This window comes from Ambystoma mexicanum, chromosome 7q, assembly GCF_040938575.1.
Source record: "Ambystoma mexicanum isolate Mex_15411 chromosome 7q, UKY_AmexF1_1, whole genome shotgun sequence".
Taxonomy (NCBI): Eukaryota; Metazoa; Chordata; class Amphibia; order Caudata; family Ambystomatidae; genus Ambystoma; species Ambystoma mexicanum.
In genome coordinates this window covers 971,774,214-971,800,294 of record NC_090941.1, presented here as the reverse complement: position 1 = coordinate 971,800,294, position 26,081 = coordinate 971,774,214, and the positions used below count along the sequence as shown (strand labels likewise).

At 45.1% G+C, this 26,081-nt stretch overlaps 1 protein-coding gene across 1 annotated transcript in view; it reads left to right on the top strand.

Moving 5' to 3' along the window:
- DGAT2 (diacylglycerol O-acyltransferase 2) overlaps nt 1-26,081 on the top strand; it is a 118,154-nt gene that overhangs the window by 5,359 nt on the left and 86,714 nt on the right. The window contains exons 2-3 of the mRNA XM_069640057.1: nt 19,303-19,431; nt 22,358-22,465. Of these exons, the coding sequence (XP_069496158.1) occupies nt 19,303-19,431; nt 22,358-22,465 (237 nt within the window). The remainder of the gene's footprint in view (nt 1-19,302; nt 19,432-22,357; nt 22,466-26,081) is intronic.

Here is a 26,081-nt window from a genome sequence, read left to right as displayed (position 1 = left end):
AACCCATTTCCTGCCCCCCCCCCCCAAAACACCTCCTCATTGGAACACTGACCTCGCTTTAATCGAGCCTTAACCCTCAAACTTTGCGCTCAAAGTGCCTGCCAGTGTTTTTAAAAAGCAATCTTGTGAGTGCGAGTTAATGACTTATAAAGCCGCTGCTGTTGTAATTAACCAGGTCTGGCTTCAGCCACTTAATTTAGAAGCTCTCTGGTGTCCTCCACCAAAGTCCTGTTAAACTATCATTGGCAAAGCCAACAGTTTTGGCTCGTTTAGAACTATTAGGCATTTGCCAGACACTATTAGATGCCGAAGTACTTGTACCATTTTGCACCAGTTACCATGAATGGCCAGTTAATACCAGTACAGCAGCGCCTGGCAAGCGCCCTTCCCATCCATACACAGAAGCCCGAACTGTTGGCTTTGCCAATGCTTGTTTAATGTGGTGTTGGTATAGCCTGTGCTTTGCCATTAGTTTTATTGAACATATTCATTCTTTTGAAAGACTATGCATGAAGCATGGTATGTTGTAAAACTAAAGGTCTGAGATCACACTAGAACTGGGAAACCTGGGCTAAAATCCCCCCTTCCTTGACCCATGTAAGGTGATTTGCCCAGGATCACACACATCACTGTGCCTTGCTTTCCTTAGCTGACAGCATTGTCACCTAAAAGTCATCATTGTTATGTTATGTGCCTACTTTTAACGCGCCGATAGCCCGCAGGCATCAGGGCGCAGGAACCAAGAAAGATCAAATACATAGTTCTCTTTGTTGAACTAAGGTTGGATACTAGAGAAAGTCTGCACTACTCATTGGAGCAAAAAGGTTTTAAGCAATTTCCTGAACCTCTGGTAGTTCACTTCTTGCCGTAATACCATCAGCATTTTGTTCCAATGGTTTGCTGCTTTAACCGGAAAGGACTTGCCTTGCCCGATTGTCACATGGTATGTTCAAGGTACCCCTGTTGGCTGATCTTAAGCATCTTCGGGGTGTATAAAAGGTGAAATGTTTTTTAAAGTAGCTCGGGGCCTCTCTGTATAAGCATCTATGGATTGTCATGGCCTTAGCTCTTCTCCCTATCGATGCATGTTCTGTTTTTTAATATTCTTAACTACGCGAACTGCATCATTTTCCATGACTTGGCACTTTTGAATTTCCCTCTTCGTAGCTCCCAGCAGTAAGGCATTGCCATAGTCAAGATGCGACAAAATGATGACTCTAGCAATTGTCGCAGAGTTAACTTCATTGATGAAGGGGTGCATTGGTTCCGTTGCATGGCTAACGGACAGTGTTGCAGTGCATTCCGTTTTTGGCTATTTAGATTAGCTCACCAAATTAAATGTTTCGACTTGAAATCGTCAGCCTCAACCTGAAGAACTCTATGGAGAGGGATGATGGCATTCCTACGTCGAAATATCAGGTCAGCCGCAGGTTGTAAACCTCTGATAGTATATAGGTGGCAGTGTCCCTTATGGCTACATAAATTGTGGTTTTTCTCTCCTCCTATATTAAGTGAAAAAATTATACTACAGTACTAGGTGGGTGTAGGATGATGGTGGGGTATCGACTGTGGGCGTACTATAGAATTTGGTTTAGGAGGTATGAAAGGAGTTTATGGCTGAAATGCATCCTGCAAACTTGGGGAATTACAACAAAAGATCCTGAAGGCACAACAGTTCTACATTTAATACTTACTGCTTCTAATAAAAGTACATAATTTGCTGATTTCATTTAGGATTTGCAACGCGCCTATCCTTCCTGAACCAAGCAGAAAACTGCATCTAGGTGCTGAAAATCCTTTGCCCACTTCAGACATGACCACAGACCAAAAAACATTGGAAGAGATTGAACTTTGCAGCCAAAACTCGAAGACATGAATTGATACTAACATGTGCAAAATGCCTTATTGAACTTGAAGTGTCATTATTGCTGGATAATGACCCGCTACCAGGTTATGGTGCGAGGCAAAGCCAAGGGCCATAACTTGGTGGCCGGTCATTACCCATCGATAATGACCCCGCACAATGTCTAAAAGGCTTGTGTGTATTATATCTTTTTACAGGGCCTGCAGTAGCGGCACTGTACTTATGGTTAAGTTGCTCAACCCATAGGAAGAACACTTTTTGGATGGCTTTTTCGTTCACCCCGCCACCCCCCTGAACAAATTCTCATGAAACTTTGCAAAAATGTATATGCTCCTGTCAGATTGATCCGGCAAAGGTTGGTGAGGTTTCGTCTAGGGAGGGGTGGGGGTTTCCTAAATAATTTTTTTCCCATAGTCGCAATGTAAAGACATTCTGCTCCCGTCTACACCCCAAACCGCTGGATGGATTTTCACCAAATTTGCAGCAGGAGCAGCGGCTTGGTCTCGAAGCCTGCTTTTATAAATTTGGTGTAAATCCGTCCAGTAGTACTTGTGTTCATTTTTAATTTTTTAAACTACCAGAAAGTAGGTCCAAAAAACGGAGTGATATCTGGGTTTGATCTGCTAACTCCTAGATCTGTTGACAGGTCTCAGATTGTGCCATAGGACAACATGATGTCCGCGGACATAGGACACGCCTGCTGATTGGCCAATAAAAACATTAGGTGCATCATATTTCTGGAAACACCTGGAAACACCCACCATGCTGTATTAGTTGACGGTGCCGGTTAGGGACCCATAACTGTATCAGTTATTGATCCTGTGAACAGCTTAATTGAACTATAATAACCATCACGCTGTTTATACCGTTTTAGGGCCTGCAGCCATTAGGTGATCTTTTCAATCTGATTTGGAAAGGCTGTGGTAAGCAAGTGCTGCGCATTCTGGATCTTGCACTGTGTGATGTGGTGTTTGGCAGACAAGAGCATAGGGAAAGTGAGGCCACATTAGTAAATGCAGCTTTGATGCTGTGACCACTCTTTCTCTGTGATCAGTAGTGGTGGGTTAAAGATCAGCCAATTTGTAGTTTTCCCACCAATTTGAAAGATGGGGGAACTACACATCCCAGAATTTAAAGGGGGTGGGGAGAACTGGATGCCCTTCTGATGAATGTCCACAATAAACGTTAGCTCTGTAGACTGTATGAACACTGGGCCTATCAGTGCTTTGTGCTAGTATATAAACTACCCCCCCACCCGCACTGTCTTCATGTAGATTTACACGTTGGCACTAGAGTTGTTTCGCTTGATCCTTCACCTGCCTTCTGCATATGGCACTGGACTCAAGCAGGCAGGACAAATTCTACATTTAATGGGGTGAGATATTTCTCGGGTCTCCGCAATTTCTGACACCACCCATTAAAGCATTCCTCTGTCTCAACTCACATGACTAGGGTCCTAATGCGCTCAGACCTGGGGAAAACGGTAATGACGGGTCTGTGGTGGTCTAGGCCATATTTGTGCCGATATGTATTTTAACTTTGTTATTTTCAAAAAGGTTTTGTGCCACTATCTTTCAGAAGGTAAATGAACATTTATTGCAAGAATCAAAGAAATCAACAGCGCCCACTGAACGCTGTCCTGTTAGGATTACATGGTCAGTGGTGACTCCAACATTAGACCTTTATAATACACCAGGCAGATGAGCTATAGTGATTTGTCAATATGCAACCTTTCGGTTAGTGTTGGCTGTGACCTTTTTACAAAAGACACAATGACATGGGCTTTCAGACCTCACATGAGTGACTTTTCTCCCTTTAGTGGGATAAAGTGTTATCAAAACAAACTTTTACGGCTGATCGCAGGGAGGGGTCATGATGCCCATGCCATGTGGTTCCAAAATAATGCAGGTCGAGGCCGATTTTCAAAGCGATGACCTGTGACTGAGCAGCAAGGCCATTGCTCAAAATGTACATATTAACACTTCCACTGTTCACTCTTTCATTCAAGGCGATCAACGAGTGAGCACCATGAAAGACCAAATCTGCAGCCGCCATAAAAGCAATACCGTGGCACCCCAATCGTTGTCTGCGAACATCGCATTAAACAAATTAAACTTGTCAAAGTAATGAAACAGTCTCTGGGGAAGCGAGGATCGGATATGGCCTTAAAAAGCCCCAAAACGTGTGTTTTGCCTCTGCGATGTCCAGGGCAGTCCTGTGACGTTCAGGGGTATCTGTGCTTATTGCTTATTTGTGTATTCCAGGGTTGGTGAAAAGCAGTTTTTGGGTGGCTTATAAGTTTGGCACCACTCAATGAAACTGCATGAAATTTTGGAATTTCATTCTAGACCCTTGAAGTATGGTGCGGTTTTGTCAAGAGGGAACAAAATGGGTGTGTGGGGACAACATATTCTAAAGACTTATAAATGTGGTGCCATCTGACAAAGTTTGCAAAAAGATTTTTTGCAGAGTTTGATGGGATTTTGTCAAGAGGCGGGTCTCATATTTTTAGATGTCTTAAACTGTTGCCGTTTGACAAATGTGGACAAAAGACTTCAGGAAGACTAGAGACCCAACCTTGAATGTTTGTGCAAAGTCTGAATGGATTTTGTCAAGTTGGGGCTAAGATATACAATTATTGTATGTACATATATTTTGACACTTTGGGAAAAAAAAAAACCTGGGCTGATTTCCAGCGAACTTGTGCAAGGTGCATTGGCAAGGACCTGAAAGCATGGTTTTGCAAATGGGTCAGTTTTTAGTCTTTGATAATGTAGGTACAAAAGTGATATACATTTGGTGACTGAGGTATAGCCTGTGGCCCTGGGCAGGGCTAGATTGTCCGGGTCATGGCATAAGGTCTTGACCAGGGCAATCTGGCTACTGGTCATGACCACGAGGGACGAGCAATGGGGATAAAGTGGCCATGGCCACCTGGCAATGGATATGTGGTAACGTTTTTTCGAAATTGGGATAAGTTTGAAAGAAAATGTGCCCGTGCTAATATGGTCATAGGGTTCTCTTTTCCTTCTGCAGGCTGCCATGGAAAGTGAAGAGGCTATGTACGTAGCCCCGCCTTCCCTTTCTATGTTGCCCATCTTGAATAAAGTTTTCCCTTCCTACAGCGGGACTCCAGTCCTGGTGTAGGAAGAAATTTTTTGCTTTGGTAACCCGGGGTGATGATGGCCTTCATCCCCTATTGCAGAGGCTGAAACGGGGGATAATGGCCCGGTGCCCTCGTTATCCGCCCTCGCTTTGCTTGGGCCCCACAGGATTGGAGCATCCACCTCTGTTGTTCTTGCTGCTTCCCGCTCACCCTGCCTGCCATTCTGTTCCACTTTGCTGCAGTCCGCTGGTCCCTTGTCTGCGGCTGCTCCTTCCAGCCAAAATCAACACAGTTTGCTGCCATATGAAGTGGTTACTTTATTTTACTTTTGGCCCCCCAACCACTGGACTGTGGCTGGGTGCTGACAGCTATGTTACTCAGAGCTGCTAAGCATTACTAAATGTTATGATTCCCATAGCCCTACATTTACACCCCTGCTTTACTCGGGGCCCATAAGATGGTTGTGTGTGCTCATAATATAGCTTTATATATGCCTTGGGGAGGGGTAATTATCCAGCGATAATGACTCCTCCCAAGGTCTATAAGGCTATTTGCACATGTTGGTAGTAGCAATTCGTGTCAAATGTTGCTTTAAGAGGGAGTAAAGTAAATGAAAAAGCTGAGTTAGTAAATTCTGTTTTTTTTTTGTAAATATGTTAATAACATGGTCTTAAATGCAACTTGGTTGTACTGGAACAGGTTTAACAGGATCATGTATTGGGTGTCATGTAAAAATAAGTGAAAGCATTTTCCAGTATTTTATCGCGTGTATTCAATAGTATGTTGCAGCAAAAAAGTCCTCTGGAGAAGTCTTGTTTTGAAAGAATCTTGTCTGGAAATTGCAATGTTTCGCTTTCTACTTCTGGAGAAGGAATGTTCAGAATGCAGTCAATACCATTAGCTAGTGACTCAACTCTAAATATTCTGGTTGGCTGGAATGAGATCAATTACTATTTCCATGTGCTAATATTCAATATTTCGCAGGTTGGACAATATTGCTTAATTACAGGGTTTGAGGTGCAGAGAAATCTGGCATGAAGTACTATATAAAACCACCCTTTATCATAGAGCTCCATGGTTCTAGCTTTAGTGAGCTAGTTTCATAGAGGATTCTAGAAAGTGTACCATTTGAAGACTTTGCAGAAACGTGTGGAGGTCTAGATGCATGTGAAAGACAGTAGGTCTAGTCACTGTATGCTGCTTTTCCCATAGGCAGTCAATATAGTTGTACTATCATACATTGTAAGGTAACGCTCTCCTAACCTCTTGAGCGGAACCCATAAACTGGTGACCAAAGTTATACAGTCAAGCCAGACTACTATTCAAGCAGGTAGAAATTACGAATTGATGGCTCTAAAGGAAATCTCAACTCCCCCTCTCCCTGCACTCCCGCCCAAGTAAGCGATTAAATCTGTTACAGTAGACCCCACTCTAGTCCTTTTTGTTTGTTCAGACTAATGCAGTACATTTAAAAAGAAATGCAATAGAATCCTAGATAGACGAATAGACTAAATGCATGTTTTTGTCTATACTTGACAAACCTACTTTTTGGCTATCGTCTCAGTATTCAAATCCCCTTGCTTCACAGGCTATTTGGCTAAGGCTAGTGCCAGCACTTGGGTATATGTGTAATGGTGTGGATGAACATTGAAACGGTTTCAGCAATATTCATCCTTGGTCACTAATACTAGATTTGTCCAAGCTTGTCCACCTCCTTAGAGCCTGGATTCTCTCCTAGATGTACTTGGCAAGTATCTTGGCGGGACCATGCTATTGGCTGATGTAAGATGCTGAAAGTACTTCTGACCATCCCTTTGCACCATGGCTCCATGTTTCTCCCTCCCCTTGGAAGGATTTACATGTGATACGCATACATATTTAATGGGCGAAAGTGCTTGGAATAACTTGAGTGAAGTCCGTTTTCTTAGCTCTGTTCTTACAATGGGATTGTTTAACTTTTGAAGGCACCAACAAATGGAAACTTTAAGTAAGAAAAAAGGGCGACCTGGTAACAAGTCCATAAACCATACTTCAACACTTAGGAAGGGTCAAACCATACATATATGGCCTCGTGTCTACTTATTTTTGATCCAACAAGTGTTGTCTGCTCAAAGAAAAACATAACTGCTGTATGTGTAGAGCACACGTTCACCCCATAGGGGCATTTTGACATTGAGGATAACACATGTTTATTGCTACCCAACTTAATGGTACTCATTTATCCCTCTCGCAAGGATGGAGGGCTGAGTGGACCTCCTGGGATTCGAACCTGTGACCCTGCGGTCAAACGCAGGCCACTGTAGTGGATGTATTATCTACGGAGCCACAGACCCGGCAAACCAACCTGTTTGCTAGCGCTGATCTGATCTGATTGACGTTTCTTCATCCCGAGGGGAAAGGAGCCAGGGGAAACGCTCCCATGTGGTGCAGCAAGTCAAAAGCATAATGCCACATTGTCTGTGTGCTCACCAAGAGGTGTGCAGTGAAGCAACGCGCTGGTAGTTGCAATTCTGAGCAGGCAGAACTCTGCTGGCTACTGGTGGTTGGATCCACTGGCCGCCATTGTTTGATCAGAAGGGCTGGGCGTATGGACAACCTGTTACTCAAAAAGCCAGTATGCAAAGTGATTACTGCCGCAGTTGGAGTACAAGGTGGAAGGGAGGTTCCCCTAGTAGTAAAAGGAAGTGAATGTGCCCCCTCCCAAAAGGGGTGATTGTAATCTCTGGTACCCCCATTCTCGTCCCATTGGTAATGTTAATGCAGGGAAGTGTCTCACCCGTCTCTAACATGGGTCATAGTGGCATGATTGTTGGCATCCTCCAGGCGAGGGTGGAAATGGTAACATTTGGTAAATGCATGCACGTCTTCTGAAATACTGATGGCAGCATCTCATCTGTGGCTGCCAGTTAGCTACTGTTACTGGAGCCATTCAGATGACCAGTAATCACCACTGGTGGCTTCGGGGCAAATAAGCTGGTCTGCTCTTAAAGCCTAGAATTTACCACGGGCAAATGCCCGGCTTCAGGTTCAAAATCCGCTTTGGACTGTGCAGGCAGCTTGCAGGCATGGCTAGATGTGAAGGGGTACTGTGGACCATTTTGTATACTGGACTGATGAGACGTAAAGGCAAACGCATGAAAGTAGGGTCTTAACATTTAACGGTTTCTTTACACTGCACTATTGCATCAATGATGCTTAAACTGCTACCAATGGGTTTCTGCCTCCTATTGATTGGGACTCGGGCGCAGCACATGCGGTATCAATTGTACAAGGCACACAACCCGTGTTTGGGTTAACTTGTCATATCTTGGAAACCTACTTTTGTGTGCTTGCTTTTGCGTTTGATAATTTTTCAATGCAAAAAATGAAAACCACAAGATGGGTGTTGCATGTGCCATCTTCGGACCATGCGTTTCACTGCTCAGCCTATAGCGCGGAACCTCATTTCGTTACTCTAATTTTCACCAGAATTGAATCTGCTTTAGGTCCATGCAGGGATTGAAGTGGGCCTGGGCTCCGAACCAACAGGGTCCAAATGCACATAGAGCTGCTTGGGGTTACTGTACCTGGTTTGGCCCCCCCAGTCAATTAAAAGAATGAGTGACACTGTCCACCAAACCCCCAACCCCCCCCCCCCGCCCCCACACATCTTCAGAGATTGAGTTAAACCTTGTTATACCATAAAGAGGAGATGCAATTAAGAGAATGCATTGTTTGGTCTTCTAATTAAGAGTTCATAAGAGCCATACACTCCCTCCAAAAACTAGAGTTGGACCTATAAGCCAAGTTCATCTGCAGACTTGGGGTCTTATTCCTCTTTTTATCTGACACAAAACTACGAAAGGTTTGTGTATGTGGCTGTTTCTAGGCTAGACCGCGTTGCATGTAGTGCATCTTGCTGGCTGGCATGGTGTGAAAGCGGGGATCCAATGCAGTTTCTGGGACCAATGACCCTCATTGTCCGAGCCAGTTAAAGGTCTCTACTGGTTTGGGGCTAGATGCCATTGGCTGGTGGGGCACTGTGCAGTGACTGTTGTATCGACTCCTAGGCCACGGTGTTTTTTTTTTTTTTTCCTCCTGATGTCGGCACAACTGGATAAGGCGGCCTAAGAAATTAGCGCCAAGGCACATTTCTTTACTGGAGGGTGTAGTAAACCTGTATAAAGTTGTGGCAATTAGACTTGCGTGAGACCTGTCAATGTATAAAAAATAAACATACAATGGCCCTAGCATCTAATCATAAGCAACTAGCGGTGTGGCACCTTATCTGATTTGATTTCCCTTGCCAATCGAGAGCCGTTTTTATGCACTTTTGTTTAACTTGTTGTAAAAGAGCACATTTATAATTGTGGAATTAAAAGTGACAATCTAGATTATGCTCGGTAGAAATAGTTTAGTGCTGAACAATCTGCGAATACCATGTTTTGGTTGCTTTGTACGCAGTCTGTGGGAAGTCCCTTTCAATATACATGTCACGAGTAACTTCTAGTCATAATACACCTTGGCAACACACGTTATCCTTGTATATTGTAACTAGATATGGGGGAATACTTAACCACCCATGTCCAGCCCCTTATGAACTTCTACAGTCACTCCTAGCGTTCAACAGCGAGTAAAACTAGCCCGTCGTATCCCGTACAGTGTTAACCCATTCTAAGGAAGACTTAAATCCGAACGTGCTTCAAGCCTGTCCCATACCGTGTACCATGAGACACTGTCCCCTCGTGATACCACCAGAGCTACCACATCCAATTCTGCCCTTACCCACATGCGCATAGCTCTACGCCAATCGCCCATTTTAAGCACACCCTGCACCTTCCATGCTATGGTATGGTGATCTTGGCAAGTAGAAGCCCCAGCGCAAGTATTCTAGGAAAAGCAGACTGGGTAAGGCGATGGCCTAAAGTGCCCCAACAAACACTGCACCGTGAGCTGGATACTTGCCCTTACAATCTCAAGCAACTTTTCAGACCATTTCCCAAAACCCCTTGACCCGATCACACCCCACCACATATGTAGATTTCACGCCAAGTCTGACTATCAACTCCACTCACTCAGATAATGACTTAGTACTTCACTGCAAAGATTTCCCGAATTAGAGGCATTCCTGAGCTTCCTCATGCTCCTCCTCCTAGGTTTTACACTCTGCCTACTCTACCATCTGCCCTGATCTCCCCCTTTAGTCAGTATTATCTCATCTGATGGAGGCTAACACCTCGCGTGCCCCATCAGACCCTCTTGCTCTCGGCTAATCAAGCCTATTGCCCCTTGGTCTCACCCAAACTCTTTAATCGGTCCTTCAACTCTGCCTGGGTGTTCTCTTTTCAAAACAGCCAGTCACCCTCCTAAAAAAAGCAAGGGGCTGAACTTAACATCGAACGTTCGCCCTGTCTCTCCTTCGGCACTACTCTAATGTTCAAAACAGTCTTACCAATTTCCTAGACCTCCACAACCTACGAGACACCCTACAAGCAGGTTTCTGCTCCTGTCACACCATGGAAACTATCGGAAATGGTGTCCAACTTCATTGCCTCTGCTAAGCACTCAACTTATCCTCTATCCTCATTCTCCTTGACATTTCTGCTGCTTTTGACACTCACTATTAAGGAGATTAGAGACCTTGCCCATTGTCAATTCTGTCTCCTGGAGCAACTCCTCTCAACTCAGTACTGTTGGTGTTCAACAAGCCTCTGTCTTGGGTCACTCCTCTTTAAACTCTAGTGCTCTACTCTAGGAGCACTAATCTCCTCCTTTTGGTTTGTGTACCAACTCTTCATGGACCACACCCAAATATTCTTTTCCTGATCTCTCCCCTGAACACTCTCCTCTAATCTCTATCAAAATCTGAAAATACTGTGAATTATAGTGAGCGGGTGTTGCAGGGGACACCCCCGCAGTCCCCGTTTTTTCATTATTTTATGGGTGTGCTCCGGGGTTGTCTTTAGCAACACCCTACTCACTATACTGCACAGTACTGTGTTGTGGGGGACACCCCCGCAGTCTTTTATACTTACCTGCAATGCTACCACCAAAGGTACAAACATTTGGTGTTCGAAGCTTTGGAAGCATTTTTAGAACTTTTGGTCATTCCGTCCATGGTAAAATCGACCTAAACTTTATCTAACTTTGCCCTGTACATTCCTGTGATCAGGCCCTTGGTTTCGGTTACCTTATCAAGCATCTTTTCAAAGGCTGTAAGCTCACTTTGTATATTCACTCGCCACTCTTATCTCGTGAGTACACTCTTGAGTCGCAAGTAGAGGAAAACCGGGATCGGATTGATCTATATCGCTGCTTCTAGTTCAGGGATCGTGAGGAAGGCTCCTCCCTTCCACAACTGTTGGACCCTTTCCAGGCACACATCAAACCAGGATTCGTATATCGCGGGTGGTCAGGAATCTCTTAACGGACCCCTGGGGCCCATATGTGGTGACGCCCTTCATGTCTGCCCCTTCCGTCCAAATATCCCACATAGTGCCTAGTATGGGGTGGTTTCAGTGTCTCCTCCAGCCATTCCGCGACTGTGGCGGGTGCTAAATTGTAGTTATCGAGATGACCCCATTGTAAATCTTTTCTACCTCTTAGGTGGGGAATCCGTACACGCAATTGGACTGCCTGGTAATGTAATTTAATGTCCGAGAGGCCCGCCTCCTTTCCCCCCTTATCCTTGGGCATTATAAGTACCTCGTACGGTATACTGGCTTTCTTTCCTTCCCACAGGAAGCGCAATATGGCACTTTACGTCTCGGAAAAACACATCTGGGATCTTAAGAGGGAGGGCCTGAAAAGGATGCAAGAATCGAGGGAGAAATACCATCTTGATAGCACTGAGCTGCCCCATCTAACAGATTGAGTGGCTGCCATTTCGCAAGATCTGCAGGAGGCGAGGATGTGAGGGAAGTTTTCTTCATACAGATCTTCCATGTTTCTTGTCAAGTTGATTTTGATTTTCTTATCCCCCTCCGCCCCAGATAGCAACGCCAGTCCCATCTGAGAAAGTTGTGTAGCGTCTTTGGGGTGGTTTCATGTAACGGATAGAGTATGGGTTTGGCCCTATTGATTTGAAATCCTGCTAAAGTCTCATATGTTTCTATTAGTTGTATTGCTCTGGGTATTGAGGTCATAGGGTTTTGGACATGTAGCAAAATATCATCGGCATAGAGCAATTTATATTCCTTACCATCTACTCGCAGACCCGCCACCCGGCAAGTGTTTCGGCTAGGGGCTCTAGAGAGAGGAGTATCGCTGAGGGGGCGGGGGCAGCCTTGTCTTGTACCTCTCGCGAGGTGGACCCATCTTGAGTACTCAGAATTGACCATGACAGATGCCTGGGGGGATGTATAGGCTGCCCTGAGAACTTTTCTGAACATGGGGCCTAGTCCCACCTTACTTAACACTGCTTCCAGAAAGCCCCACTATACTCTATCAAACGCTTTCTCAGCGTCAATGGACAATAGCGAAAGCACCAGAGGAGAGGGAAAGGCGTATCAAGGCCATACTTAACACTGCTCATAAAACATGAACCTGAAGCAGGCCATAAGAAAGACCTTAGATTTAAGCCTGATCTAAACCTGATTTTACAGATGGGACTCATTTACTTCTGACTTAGGATTTTGATTTAAGAATATCGCCATACTTTGGGAATAATACTATGTTTTCCCCTGATGAACCATTGCAACCTGGCAATGGGGAAACGTGTGTAGAGTTTTTTTACATAATTAAGGAAACAACAATTTGTGAATAAAACAGCTCAAACTATTTGTTTTGACCTGCGTGAAGGATATAACAAGCTGAAATTGAATTAGTGTGAAGACAACACTATGCCAATAAAGTTGATTTGAATCACCAGCTTTGACTCACCCAACGGAAACTTCATTTGATTTTTAGTGGTTGGCGCATTTGAGTGACTCTTCTCATATATCCATTATTAATGCAATAGTGAGGGGTTGCCTATAATTTTCTTTGACTTGTGTATTAGGTGAAGAGTTTTGTGCATTGTGTCAGCGCCTTGCTGCCCCCAAAATAAATCTGACTTGGTCTGGGTGTATCGGGGCATATGGGCCTCCTGGCTTCCAATACGCAGGTGTAAATATGTGTGTCTATATTGAGGGAGATGGGGCAGTATGATCCACATTGTTTGGGATTTTTGCCCTCTTTAGGGATCGGAGATTAACGCTTGTGAGAATGAATCAGGAGCTACTTCATTCTGAAGTATAGTATTAAGAGGTCTCCCATGAAGGGGAGGAGGGGCTTAAGGAACGTCTTAAAGCCGGAAGTGCACCCATCATTTCCAGGCACATTTCCTGTTGGTAACCTCCTAATCGCCCTCAGCGGATATAGGAGATTCAAGTATTTCTACCTCGTCTCGGGAGAGTTTAGGCATCTCTATACCCTCCATATAAAGGGCTATATCTACTCCCCTTGCCCCGAATTGCCCCCTTCAATGTCCATAACCCTGCTCTCTGCTCTTAATCGGGCGGCCAGTAGCGCATTCGCTTTATCGCCCTTTTCATGTTGTGTTTTTTTGAGGAACTGAAGCTTGCATATGCTCAACCAATCTTCTATTGACTTAGTTCCTCCCTTTTGGGCGGCTTCAGCAATTTTCTCCCTTCTCCTTTCTCCATTACCCTGTGTGCACGTTCACACCTCAATCTATTTTCTATCAGGTCCTTAGTCCATAATCTTAGCTTCCTTAGCATGTCCACTGTGGAGGGCGGGGGGCGCATTTGCCTCCGGGTTACCCGCTTGTCTGTCGAGTGTAGGGTCCGCCCACAAGTTAAAATCCCCACCAAGCATGATCTCTCCTGCCGCCTCGAGCATTATCTTCAGGACCACACACTGGAGGAAGTGGGATTGTCCATTGTTGGGGGCATATAGAGTAGCAAGAGTGAGGGTGGTGCTGTGCATTCTACCCACCAACACAACGGCCCTTCCCAACACAACGGCCCTTCCCTCCACATCTGACCAAACCTTGGCGACTTCAAAGTTGAGATCCTTCTTCACAAGAATACCCACTCTGCTTTCCGCAGGGGACCAGAGCCCCAATATTGAAGTCCGACCCTGAAGTTGACAACCCTGCGCTCCTCCCCTCGCATATTTAGTCTCCTGGAGAAACCAGTGACCGCTTAGTAGGGGAATTAAGTCCTTTCACATTGTGTGCCCGCCCTGAGGAATCTGGGTCTACCCACTGCGTTGTCTCTTGTCATGGCCATATCTGTAGTTTGGTCGCTTATCAGGGGCCTCAGCAAACCATCTTTGGTAAAATGCGATCCTTTTCATGTGCTGCTGTAAAGCCTCCCCTCTGCAATATGCAATAGGTGTTCATGGGGGCAGTGAGGAAACCGAGCCGCTTGAAATAAACTGGAGCACCTGACCCATAATCCCCGAATTCATGTAATCGGAATGCACAATTTCCAACATGTTGCAGTGATAAACAGGATTATTGGCCAGGGGATGCAAAGGATAACGCAGGCTAACCAGTGGACGGACTCCCTGATCCACTGGTTCTTTTGCCAGAGGTGGGTTGTTTAAAGTTTCGAAAATTGGGAGCTGCCCTGCAGACATTACCTCCTGGTAACTGCAGCATTCTAATTGGCAATTAGATTTGTTTGAGTTGCATGTCAATTTCGATCAGAAATGGCTTACAAAAACACATTAACAGCAGGAGGCGTTGCCGCAAAGGATGCCTGTACGAAACTGACTAGTGATTATGACTTGTGCAGTCTTCTGCTATTAATGTAATTTACCTGAGACCTACATAATGACACGTGCATTTTTTTATATCGGCGCTTTACAAAGAACAAAATCTACATTAGACATGGAACAGTAGCAATAACGGTAAACATGAATCAAACCATAAATGTTGCTTTACCTGTAACCTTCCTATTATGACTTCAGCCTTGTGCTGCTTATGCAGCTCCCCTGTAACTAGCGCCTAGATGCCTCAGGGCATTGTGCGCTACCATAAATGCAAAAGAAAAGCAAAGATGAGAACAAGTGGTGAAGTTTGAGAGTTGGGGCAGAAGTGCATTTGCAGGTATTTTAAAGCTTCCAAACTGTAATCCTGATATGTTTAGTAGCTAAATTGAGGGTTAACTGACATGTATGATTGTATTATGGGATGTAACTTAAATCTATGTATCAGTGTACTAACATTTCTTTTTCAAATTTGGTCAGGCATGCTTTGAAAATAGTTCACGTCCTCCCACAATGCTGAAAAGTTAAGAAAACCATACATACTAAACTATTCACACAATCGCGCCCGCCCCACCCCTACATTATCTGGTGTCCACATGGAGATACGTGTAGTTTAAATCCCAGTAAAACACCTGCCAGTTGGCTGAGTTTCACTGTTGGTTTACTGTGTGACAGAGTAGCACATTCTACACACGTCTACGTTGTTTTGAATCAGACAAGTTATTGGTTCAACCACTGTGCGCAGACCATTATTTAGGGCCAATGTATCACCTTTCTCCTGTTCAAAGATTCTAACTAAATGATTGAACGGTGTCCAGCATCTTACATATCTTCTAGCTCCAGCAAACTTGGCCCTAGTCCTAATATGGAGCAGCATCAGTGCAAAGTTTCTGTAATCTGGCCCCTAGATGAATTGAGGAAGGAGTAAGAGATATTGCGTAAAGGCAAAATGTCACAGGGGATTGGCCTAAAGTAAGCCTGCCGAAGGAGCTGAATCCCTGTCAAGCTGACACTTCACATCCTCCTGTAATTTCCATTTCAAGATTCACTTAGCTAGTATTGGCCTCAGATGGGCTTGCATTGAATAATTTACAAGATGGCATCACTCTAACTGTTGATGTTCCCCCAAGGCTCTGTCTTGCGTCTGCTCCTCTTAACACTCTACACCTCTGCTCTTTGGGCGCAGATCTCCTCCTCTTTTGGGTTCTCTTACCAACTCTTCGCAGACCACACACATTTACTTTTCCTGACCTCTCGATCAAAACTGTCTCTATTTAAATATTGGATGGCTTCACAATCTCTGATTAACTTTACCAAAAACAGATGTGTTCTTACCTGCCGAAAGCTCTCGCCACTTCCTCTACCTATCCAGTTCCCACCTGACTCTCCCCTGCGAATCCGCTATAAACCTCAGCGTCCATGACCCATCTCACCTCCAAAATTGGAACAGTAGTTCACCTCCTAAATATTAGGAAAATAAGGCACTTCCTTCCTTGGGTTTCTCGCAACTGGAATCCTGTGCCAGCATCCCCTTTTTTTGTTTCCAACTATGCTTTGTCTTCTCGACAAGTAGCTCCTCACCCTCCATGTGCTTCCTCCCACTTCTGCTTTTCTCTCTTGCTCCACTTGCATGGAATTCTCTTCCCCCGGTCATCCCAGAAACCGTCCATATGGATTTGTTTAGAAGCCTACCTCCTCACCTCTAGTTACTATTCTCTCATCTGCCTGCTATGTAACATGTTTCTCTCACCTCTAACCTCCCTGTCCCTCACTTCCTCTGCCTCCATTCTAGCACTTGACACATCATGGTCACATCCCGAGCACAGCTGACGGTACTGCCTAACTGCTCTTAATGTCCAATGTCGGTTATTCTAATCTGTCCACTTGTGTATGGTGCCTGGTGACTGTTCAGCTTACTTCCTTCACAACCTGGTCAGAATGTCCCTCACCTCATGTAAGAAGCTCACTGCTTCTCTTCAAATCTAATTACGTTCTTTTGTGATCAAGAGCATTGTTCCTCCTGTATATAAATGGGCAGGGAATCGGTTTGCATGTTTAGGCATTTGCCAGACTGCACCATGTCTGGTATTGCCACTGCTGTTCACCTTGGCAGCAGGGTGATCTTGGTGTTGCCACAGTAGGGAAGACTTGCAGTGTAGCACAGTCCTTAACAGTACCAGGCTTCCACAACACTGCAGCAAAGGCCGTGACAGCAAGGACGTGCAAGAGAACTGCCGGGACGTAGCCATGGGTGCAAAGATCAAAACATTTCTCGGTATTTACAAGAAGTGGGTTTAACAACACTGCGGAGAACGGATGCAGAACACCAGGCAATTTCTTTTGTGGATGGGGAAATTGACCTTTAAACAATGGAGGTTAGTATATGTAAGGGGTTCTTTTGGACCTGTACAAAGGTAGTCAAACGGCTGGCTGAACTGTGGGACTGCATACCGACCAGAGACTGGGCAGGTAATGCAACCAATACTGTCGGAGGAAGGGGATGGACGGTTTCTCGTTTGTATACAGCGGTGCAAGGAATGCCCGCGGGGCATCTGATCCAGGGTAAGTGGCGAAAAGATGTTGGGCTTGAGGGAATTTGTCTAATGGGTGTCATGAAATGCAAGATTTCAACTGATGCAATTGAACTACTTACAATGGGTGTATGGAACTAGCAAAATTGAATATCATTATTCATAATCTGTCATAGTTCCTCATGGTGTGGAGTAGGTTCGGCTGGTTTCTGGCATGACATGGGACTGTCCAGTTATTGTGAATTATTGGAATGAGGAGCTGTGAAGCATTAATACGCTAATGCATTGTACAAGCGTACACCATCTTGTGGGGGATTCATTTCCGGAGGCCGTAAATGTAAAACGTGGAAACCTTAATTCTGGCCAAAAGACTATTAACCATTGCATGGGAGTCCTCCAGCGGTCCAATGATACAGCAATGGATAGCAGCTATTCAGAGAATGGGGGAGGGAGTTGGCTGGGGGTAAGGGGTGGCAGCTTGAATGGTGCCAGTTTAGCTTCCCCAGTACTCGTAGTGAGGGTTGTGCCTATACAGCCTGGCACCCAGAGATGCAGCACTGACCTAAACTAAGTGACCGGCTCTTCCCTAGCAACCATTACTTTCCGTGCTGGCCATGCATTAAGAAATCCTTTGCCTACAGACCATACGTCTCTGCGAGTCTTGGTCGAATGGAAACTGCCTTCATGACCTCATTCCAGTTCTGGCTCCCACTTTACAAATGTAAGCAGAGCTCATACCCGTTTGCACCCCTGCTTTCCGCCTGCCAAAACAGCAAATACTTAGAACATGGTAAAGACGACAAAACCAGACCCGCTTCCACCCTGGCTCTTCATGGCGCGATAATTTGCAAGTCTGGTTCTGCATGCTACTAAACCCAGTGACCTACAGACATTTCCAAGTCACGCTGAAAGCTGTTTCTTTGGCCATTTTTCAGACTTGGCCACTTTTGGGCAAATGCGTGTTGGACCCTATGGAAAGGGCAGGTTGGGGGCACAGTGGGGGCGTCCAGTGTTTTTGGTCATGGCACTATCCCAGCCCTACTGACCTCTTGGAAAATGTCTAGTTATTTAGAGAATACGTTGCTGGCTTGTTTATCATGGCCTGTGTGAATCGTGCTCCACATGTCTCTAATCCTACGAGTCCCTTTACATTTCTTATGCCGCTAAATGTCGAATATATAAAACCTACTAGAGCAGTTCGGGATCCCCCTGCCCCCTGTGGTGGTATGATTCTGCACTATGCTTTGCTAGAAACGGAACATTTCTATTCTGCCTACATCCGGTGACCGGTTTGCCAACTTCACTGATCCTCGTAAGATCCCTTACCTTCTTACCAGTTGGCCCTGTGTCTGCCAGAAATTGGAGCACTTAAATGTTAAATAGTTCTGAACTGCTTGTCCAAGTTAGACATTTGCATTCCACTTGAGTGGTCAGTGGCTGTATCTCGGAGCTACTGCTATTGGGCAAAAGATTATTGGGGTTCTGTCTCGATCGAGTCCAACTAAATGCTTTTTCATGGCCTGTCTATCGTACACAACCAGTTGGCATTGCCAGTGCTGGTTTTTAAGACCAGCCAAGGAACAAATTGCTTATAGTGGATGAAAGCAAACTTGGGTGAGGCAATTGTTTGCAAGTACTCCTAAAGTTGATTATGGACCACTCTGTACAATAGTTTGTTACTGCGTGGTAGAGCTAGCTCCTATTCTTCTAGAAGGATAGTTTGGATTTGGAATGGCAATGGGAGGGGGAACAGGGATTGGCAGGTCCATGAGCACTCGAAGGGGTTGATGACCCATGCTGTTGCTCCAGATCACTGACTGTATGCCAATGTTCTCATTTGGGCTTATAGGTGGTGCTGAAGTGCCACCTAAAAGCCAAACTAAAAGCATTTGCTTTTGTCCATGGCCTGCTGCATCTACACAGGGGTAGGCTTGCTCTGGGTGGGCAGAGTGCATGTACATTTGTCTCCCTTATACGATTGCACCTAGTGTATCGCAACTGCTTCTGATGAAACTGGTCCCCATTTGACTGGGCAAGTACATCTTTCTGAAAGTAAGGCTGCTGCAGCCCAACACAATTGGTCTTATAATTTCTATGTTTTACAGGCACTGGCTCCAGTTTCCGGTCTGCTGTTCAAGATCTGCCAAACTTTCCCTGGTTGTCCAAGTCCAAAGTTGAGAAGCAGTTGCAGATTGTGTCAGTGCTACAATGGGTTATAACCTTCCTTATTATGGGTGAGCATTTTCTTTCCAAGTTGAGCTTGCTGGTATCTAAATCCAGATGCAAACTCCCCCAACCCCCCTTGTTACCTTGAAATGCCCCCGTGCACTCTAACCCTCTCAGCAGGCCTAGTTAAATGGCTGATCTTGTCCTCTCCTTTACTCCCTAGATTTAAATATTTAGTAGTCTCTGCTGTCTAATGACTGGTTTCTTTTTGTTCACCTCCTAAATTCAAATTGGTCTACTGATCTGGCACTTAACAGCCCTGTGTTCAGTCTTTCTCAGAACTGTGGAAACTATTATTGTGTTGTGGCCATGATTGAAGGCACAAGCGCCAAGGTCTGCAACCTTTGGGTCTCCAGAAGTGGACGATAAATCACACCAGTACTAACCAGCATAGTAAATGGTGAGGCTCATGAGTCAAACATCTGGAGAGCAGCTGGTTGCAGACTTCTGCACTAGTAGCTTGCGTAATACTATGATGAACTATCTGTAATTAACTAGCTGTAATCCACCTATCGCATGCTGACCTGGTGCTTTTATTTTGTGGGGGAGCGCAAGGGACTTGAGCCACCCCAACTGTTGTATCCGCATTCTGACCAGAGATCTCATTTTGAGGAGTAGGTTAGTGCTACTATTCTGGTTAAAGGTAGCATTCAACAGAGCGCCAAACAGACTTGTTCTACATTGCTGCATGGGGATTAGCGGGATAGTCCTGAGCTGGTTCAAATCCTACCTTACTACCTGCCACCAATTTGTGAAAATAGATTCCTCAACTCTGCCCATCACCTGTAGAATCCTGCTAGGATCCATCCTCTTGCCCATGATATTCACTATTAACATGGAACTACTTATAACCCTCATGGCACCACAGCAGCCACCAATACAGATTGCACACAGCTCTATCCTCCAAAGATGGCTTCCATTCATCCACTCCTGGATGCCCAGTGCTTAACTGAAGCTAAACCCCTCCAGGGCAATTCCTACTGCTGACCAACACTGAACAACCTGGCACCAATACCTGGCTCTGCAATGAACCTAGAAGCTTCACTCCCCAGCTGGCTGGCTACACAAAGGCCTTTGGGTTTGACATCGACAAACCCCTCTCCTTCAAGTAGCATTTAGCAAAGATGAAAACTGCTTGTTTCCGACTTGCTCTCCTGAGAAAAATCAAGCCCTTAATCACAGAAAACCTCTTCAGATCTGCTATCCAAGCCGTGGTCCTCTCCCACCTATCCACCATACCCCTGGTGTTCCAGCAACTACTCTGGCACCCTTGATTTTCCACATGGTCCAGCACAACCAAAGGACTCGGCAAATATTGCCATCACTTGACCCTGATCAACTTGTTCTGGCTCCCACTGCAAGCACGGATCCACTTATTGGGTTGTCCAACTACAGGCCTCGAGGGACAGGTTTCTGGCTAACCCTCATTAATATTCATGAGAAGTGCATACCATTAATATATGCAAATATTTTTCTCATGGATATTAACCATGGAGATTTATAAAGTGTCCCACATAATTGCTCTTTGTGTAGTGTTTCTTAACTCTACTTGTAATTTTCTTGGTTCCCAGAGTCTTTCTCATGGTAGTAGCGGGCAGCCTTTTAAAATAACTGTGACCCCATGATACTCCCTTTCCTTTACTGGTTGGCCTCAAACGCCTGCACTGGGCACTAGGCTTTCTTCTCCACTAGGTCAGGGAATGTCTTTAGGGCCCAGGTGTTAAGGGTGTCCCACTTGTTGTTCCTCTTCACCTAGCCTTACTCATTCTCTCCCCTTTCCCTTTGCTTGCACTCCTTGGTGCCCATCTTCCTTCTTATTCTCCCCCTTCCACACCTAACTCCCCTGACCCCCTTTCACTGAAAAGATCCAGTGCCAGGCCTTGTAATGGTCTCCCTGCAATCAGCTGTGGTGCGAGCATGTCTTGCAATTGGCTGTGGCCAACTAGCAACAGCTGGCGGGCTTTCTAACAGACCGCTGTGATACTATGCAAGGTCCCCAAACATGGGTCTGCCATCTTTGAATGGTTCTGCTGGTAGCTCCTTCATCTGTCATGAGGATGACACTGAGCCTGAATCTTTACCAGGTACTGTTCCAAGTCCCGTTTGCTATTTGTAGGTAGAACCGCAATGGTGTCTCGAATTGTAGTGTCTCAGGATGCCTCTGGTGCATTTTTGTGACTCACTTCAGAAAATGTTCTGGGTCTAAACGAAATGTAGGCTTACCTTGCAGGAATTCGTTTTCTAGGAATGGGATTTGTGGTTCCCCTTCATATACCACCTCTGTGGCCTCCACACTGAGCCACGGGCCTCTCGCCCAATCGCCTACCCTCATGTGACTGTCGTACTGCTAAGCATTGCCTTCCTGTAGAAACCATCCCAAGTCATGTTGAAGAGAATGCGTTACTGTGAGGCAGTGTTGCGACCAGTTACAGAAACCAGCCTGACCTAATCCCACTTTCTAAACCACATGAATATTGACATTTTGTCCCTTGTTGTGGTGTTGTATACAGGACCATGTGGGTACTCCAGTAACTTGGAGCAGTATACATACAGTAACTCTTTACAAGTCCTGTTTTGATACAGCCTGTTTTTAGTACTGTGCAAGTTTGCAGCTCAATTTGCAACTATGCAGCCTTCCTCTGCCGAAGGCTTATATCAAGCAATGGCAGAATATTTTCTGCTTCAAACCTGTGCAGCGCTACAAAATCAGACCATTGCACTTTGGTTCCAGGGGTGCCTCTGTCTTGTAACAGTACTGTGCTGATTTTCAAGATCGAGAAACTCTGGAAATGGACTTTCTTTTTAGAAATTGAAAATGGCACCCCCTTGGCTGGATAAGACACTAGCCTCTCACTCCAACCTGTGCCCACATCATTAACTATATACAGCATTTTGTGTCACTTCTAAAGTTAGTCGTCTCTCTTCCCACTACAGGTGTTGGGTGTACAGTCACAATGATCTACATATTTTGCACAGATTGCTGGCTGATAGCTGCCCTCTACCTGGCTTGGCTGGTGTTTGACTGGAATACTCCACACACAGGTTTGTTAAATTGCTGCTCTACTTTGGGGTTGGGGGGGGGGGTGGTATTGCATGTTACTTTTTAGCCCCTTCCTTTATCTCATAGAATAGCAGTTTCAAATCTCATGAAGCACTCTGTCCATATGGCTTCCTTGCAGAGTTGACCTGTCCACAAGTCTATTTAAATGGTCGGTCTCCCCTTACCAGCTCTCTAAGCTGTGAATAGTCACCTGGACATACTCACTGCTCCACAGGTAGCCCAGGTTGGTTGGGGGAGTAGGTTGGTTGGGGGAGTAGAGGGTCGGTGTAGGGGTGAAGCCATTCCTTTAAGGGGGCCTTGAGCTCTGTCCTGAATTGTAGATGTAAGGTGGGGGGGCCAGTGTTGATGGGGAGGTTCCATAGTCTGTGGTCCTAGACGGAGAAGGCTTGTCTTCAGTAAAACATTTTTTCCTTTCTGCAATGGCAGAGTTCAGACTGCACATGTCCTTATTTCTGGTGGATCGTAGGCCTCCAGAGATGAGTTTCTCAGTAAGGTCACTTGGGGACTTCAGTGACTGCCTTTGAGATGAAGCGCTTGCCTTGCAGCAGGAGCCAGTGCAGCTCGATGAGGGTTAGGGTGATGTGGTTGAAATTGCAGAATAACGAGTTGTGCTGTAGCATGCAGGGCACCTCTCTGGTGCCAAGGTAGTCACTGGAAGGCCTTTCAAAAAGGATTCATCACCATTTTAGTGGGTGAAGACTGCTTCGATAGCAGATCTTGTTTTCTTTTCTGGGATGAAGAGCTTGATTTTCCACAGGTGAGAAAGTTGATGGCAGGCGGTTTGTCTTCCTTGGTATGTGCTGAATGAAGGCAGTGACTAATGTCCAACCCAATGAGTTGGCGCAGGTGGCCAGCTTCAGGTGTGAACCCGAAGGGTTAATTGAGCCAGGTCTGGATGTTGGGTGTTGGTCAGCAATAGCAGTCTTGGAAGGGGTGGGGGGGCTATGCTTCAGGTAGTCACTGGCTCAAGGGAAGGCAGGCTTTGAGCCTGTGGATATATTCGATGAGGATAACTTGAGGTAGAATTGCAGATCTGCATGTTGGTAGATGTCTGGAGTAAAGAAGGTTCCAAGCGGTTCATCTAAGATTGAAGATCACGTGGTAGAGGATGAATCCTTGCATGTGGGAGTCCATGTTATGAGTAGAGTTTGTACATTTGCAGTCTCAAATATAATTGATAGCGAATTGGTTTTTGGTTGACAGTGTTTTTATTTTGGTAAAGGTAATGCTTGGTGGTGACTAGTAACACTCGACTGCCGAGTGTCACAATTTATGAACAGAATTTTCAAGTCACCTTCTAGCGCACCTGAAGAAACGCTAACTGTAGGTTAAATGATGTAGGGCACTACTATTTAAGAATTATTTTTGGAGGATCATTTTTGGAATAAAACAGTCTCATGATACTAAAAACATGATTTTTGGAACATCATTTAACCTATAGTTGGCGTTAACTTCAGGTGCGCTAGAAGGTGACTTGAAAATTCTTTTCCACATGTGAGTAGATTTGGTGGTCTGAAGGAATCAGTTTCTATGAACTGCTGGTGAGTAGAAGTAGGATTTAAACAAGCTCAGGAACATCTTGGATCCAATGCAGTGATCTAGATTGTCGGTGAGTCTGTGTTTAATGCTGCCGAGGTCAAGGACCAGGCGACACGGATTGCCATCTTTGATTTTTAAGGGCACCCTCCTTCACCTTGATGCTAGCAGTTTCTATACACCATCTGGGTTTGAAGCCAGATTGTAGGAATTAAGAAAGGTTGTTGGCTTGAATGTGTTGGAATTGCATGGATACTGCTTTCTTGAGGTACTTACCTAGAATGGGAAGATGGGTATTGGGCGGTGGTTGCTTATTTACAGGCCACCATCCTAAAACCCATAGTTTGCAGCAAATTTTGCAGTTGGACTTTCTAACTGAGTGATGCAACGCAAATCTTGAACATGCCTGAGACAAACATTTGGTTAGTGAAGCAAACCTAATCTGCACCCAAAAGCTTGAGCTCCTACATGGCCAGGTTTCACCTCAAACAAATGGTCAAAGGAGCAACACTGCAGGCCACACCTGGGTCCCAATATTTTGTGAAGCAGGCCTAATAACCACCTCACCAGCTCAGGTGCTCGTATCCTCTTAATTCCTTTTTACTAGCAACATGTCAATGCATCAACTCCTGACTCCACAAGTACAAACCACCACTACCAAGAGAAGCTCAACTGCAATAAAGTGAATCTGCATTTCAAATTACCCTAGCAACATGGTTCACACCCCACTTATGAACACTGAAAAAAAGAAATTGAATAATTAGAATAAATATGGAGGATGCACTAAAACCACAGGTTCAGATCGACTTCTAAAGACCGATCCTGACTACAAAGCTGAAATCCTTAAAGCAAAAATACTATTTTTTTATTTCTGACTCAATACTGCACCACCGTCTGAAGAAAATCATTGCGAGAAGAAACCGTGCTTCCTGCAACACAAATAACATTTCCCCCTACCAATTTGGAAGCAAAACACAAGCGCGAACATTCACACAGCAATAAGAAGCGAAATTGGAAGCAACGTTTAAACCCTGTTCAATTAGTCAACCAATCACCCCACTGACTACGGAATTAAGCCGCAATAAATTGGTGATTCTTGACAAAAAAGATGGCTCTCTAATTTATCCTTCTCCCAATCATTTTCGATGCTTAACAAGGAAACGCTGGCTTTCTATTGAAAATTAATAACTTTTGGATCAAAACAGGAATTGTACCAATGTTTTTCCAAGACTGCCTGCATCAAACCACTTCTTAGAAAACACTGGAGACCCAGAAGACCATTCAAAGTTCTTCACATATGAAACCACCATACCCAGCTAAAATTCCAGAGCCACATCTTGGAGCATGTTGTCTAAAATGTTAATGAGCTAGTTTGGTTTCAGACCCGAGGCACTGAATCAGCACTAGTTTCCATTTGGGAAATAGTAGTGACCGCCGCCATTACCTGAGCACTCCTATTCCTCAACATCTCAGCAACCTTCAACATTGGTAACCGCAGTGCAATAATTAGGCTTTGAGAAACTGGAAGCTATCGCACAACTACAATGGCGGAGTCTGTTTTATAATGGACAGTAGAGAAATAATGTGGCTCCCCCTTTGAGTTTATAATCAAAACCCATTACCTGCGGGGTCTCCCAAGGACAAAGCCTCTTGCCACTCTACATCTAAAGGACTCTTTTGATACACTAAACATCCTAGAAACCCACCTGTTAGAGCTATACAAATGGCGCATACAAAATAGACTATGGCAACTGCCAAATGCTCCACGTGACTAAATGAATGGATGACTGCCAGCTTCCTAAAACCCAACTCTGACAAAACAATCTGGCCTCGCACCTGAAACCCCACTGTCATGGCCGTTGGAAATCCTGCGCTTAAGTGATCCTAGTTGTCTTGATGGGACAACATTCAAGCTGGAACCCCAAGTCGCGATGCTTTTAAAATCTCTGCTCTATCCAGCGGATTAGGCCCTGCTTCCTTGGCACAGAAGGCTGGCCATCCTCTAAAATGGATAGCCTAAACAGTGTTTGCTCAGATATGCTGGACTACCTCACACACCTT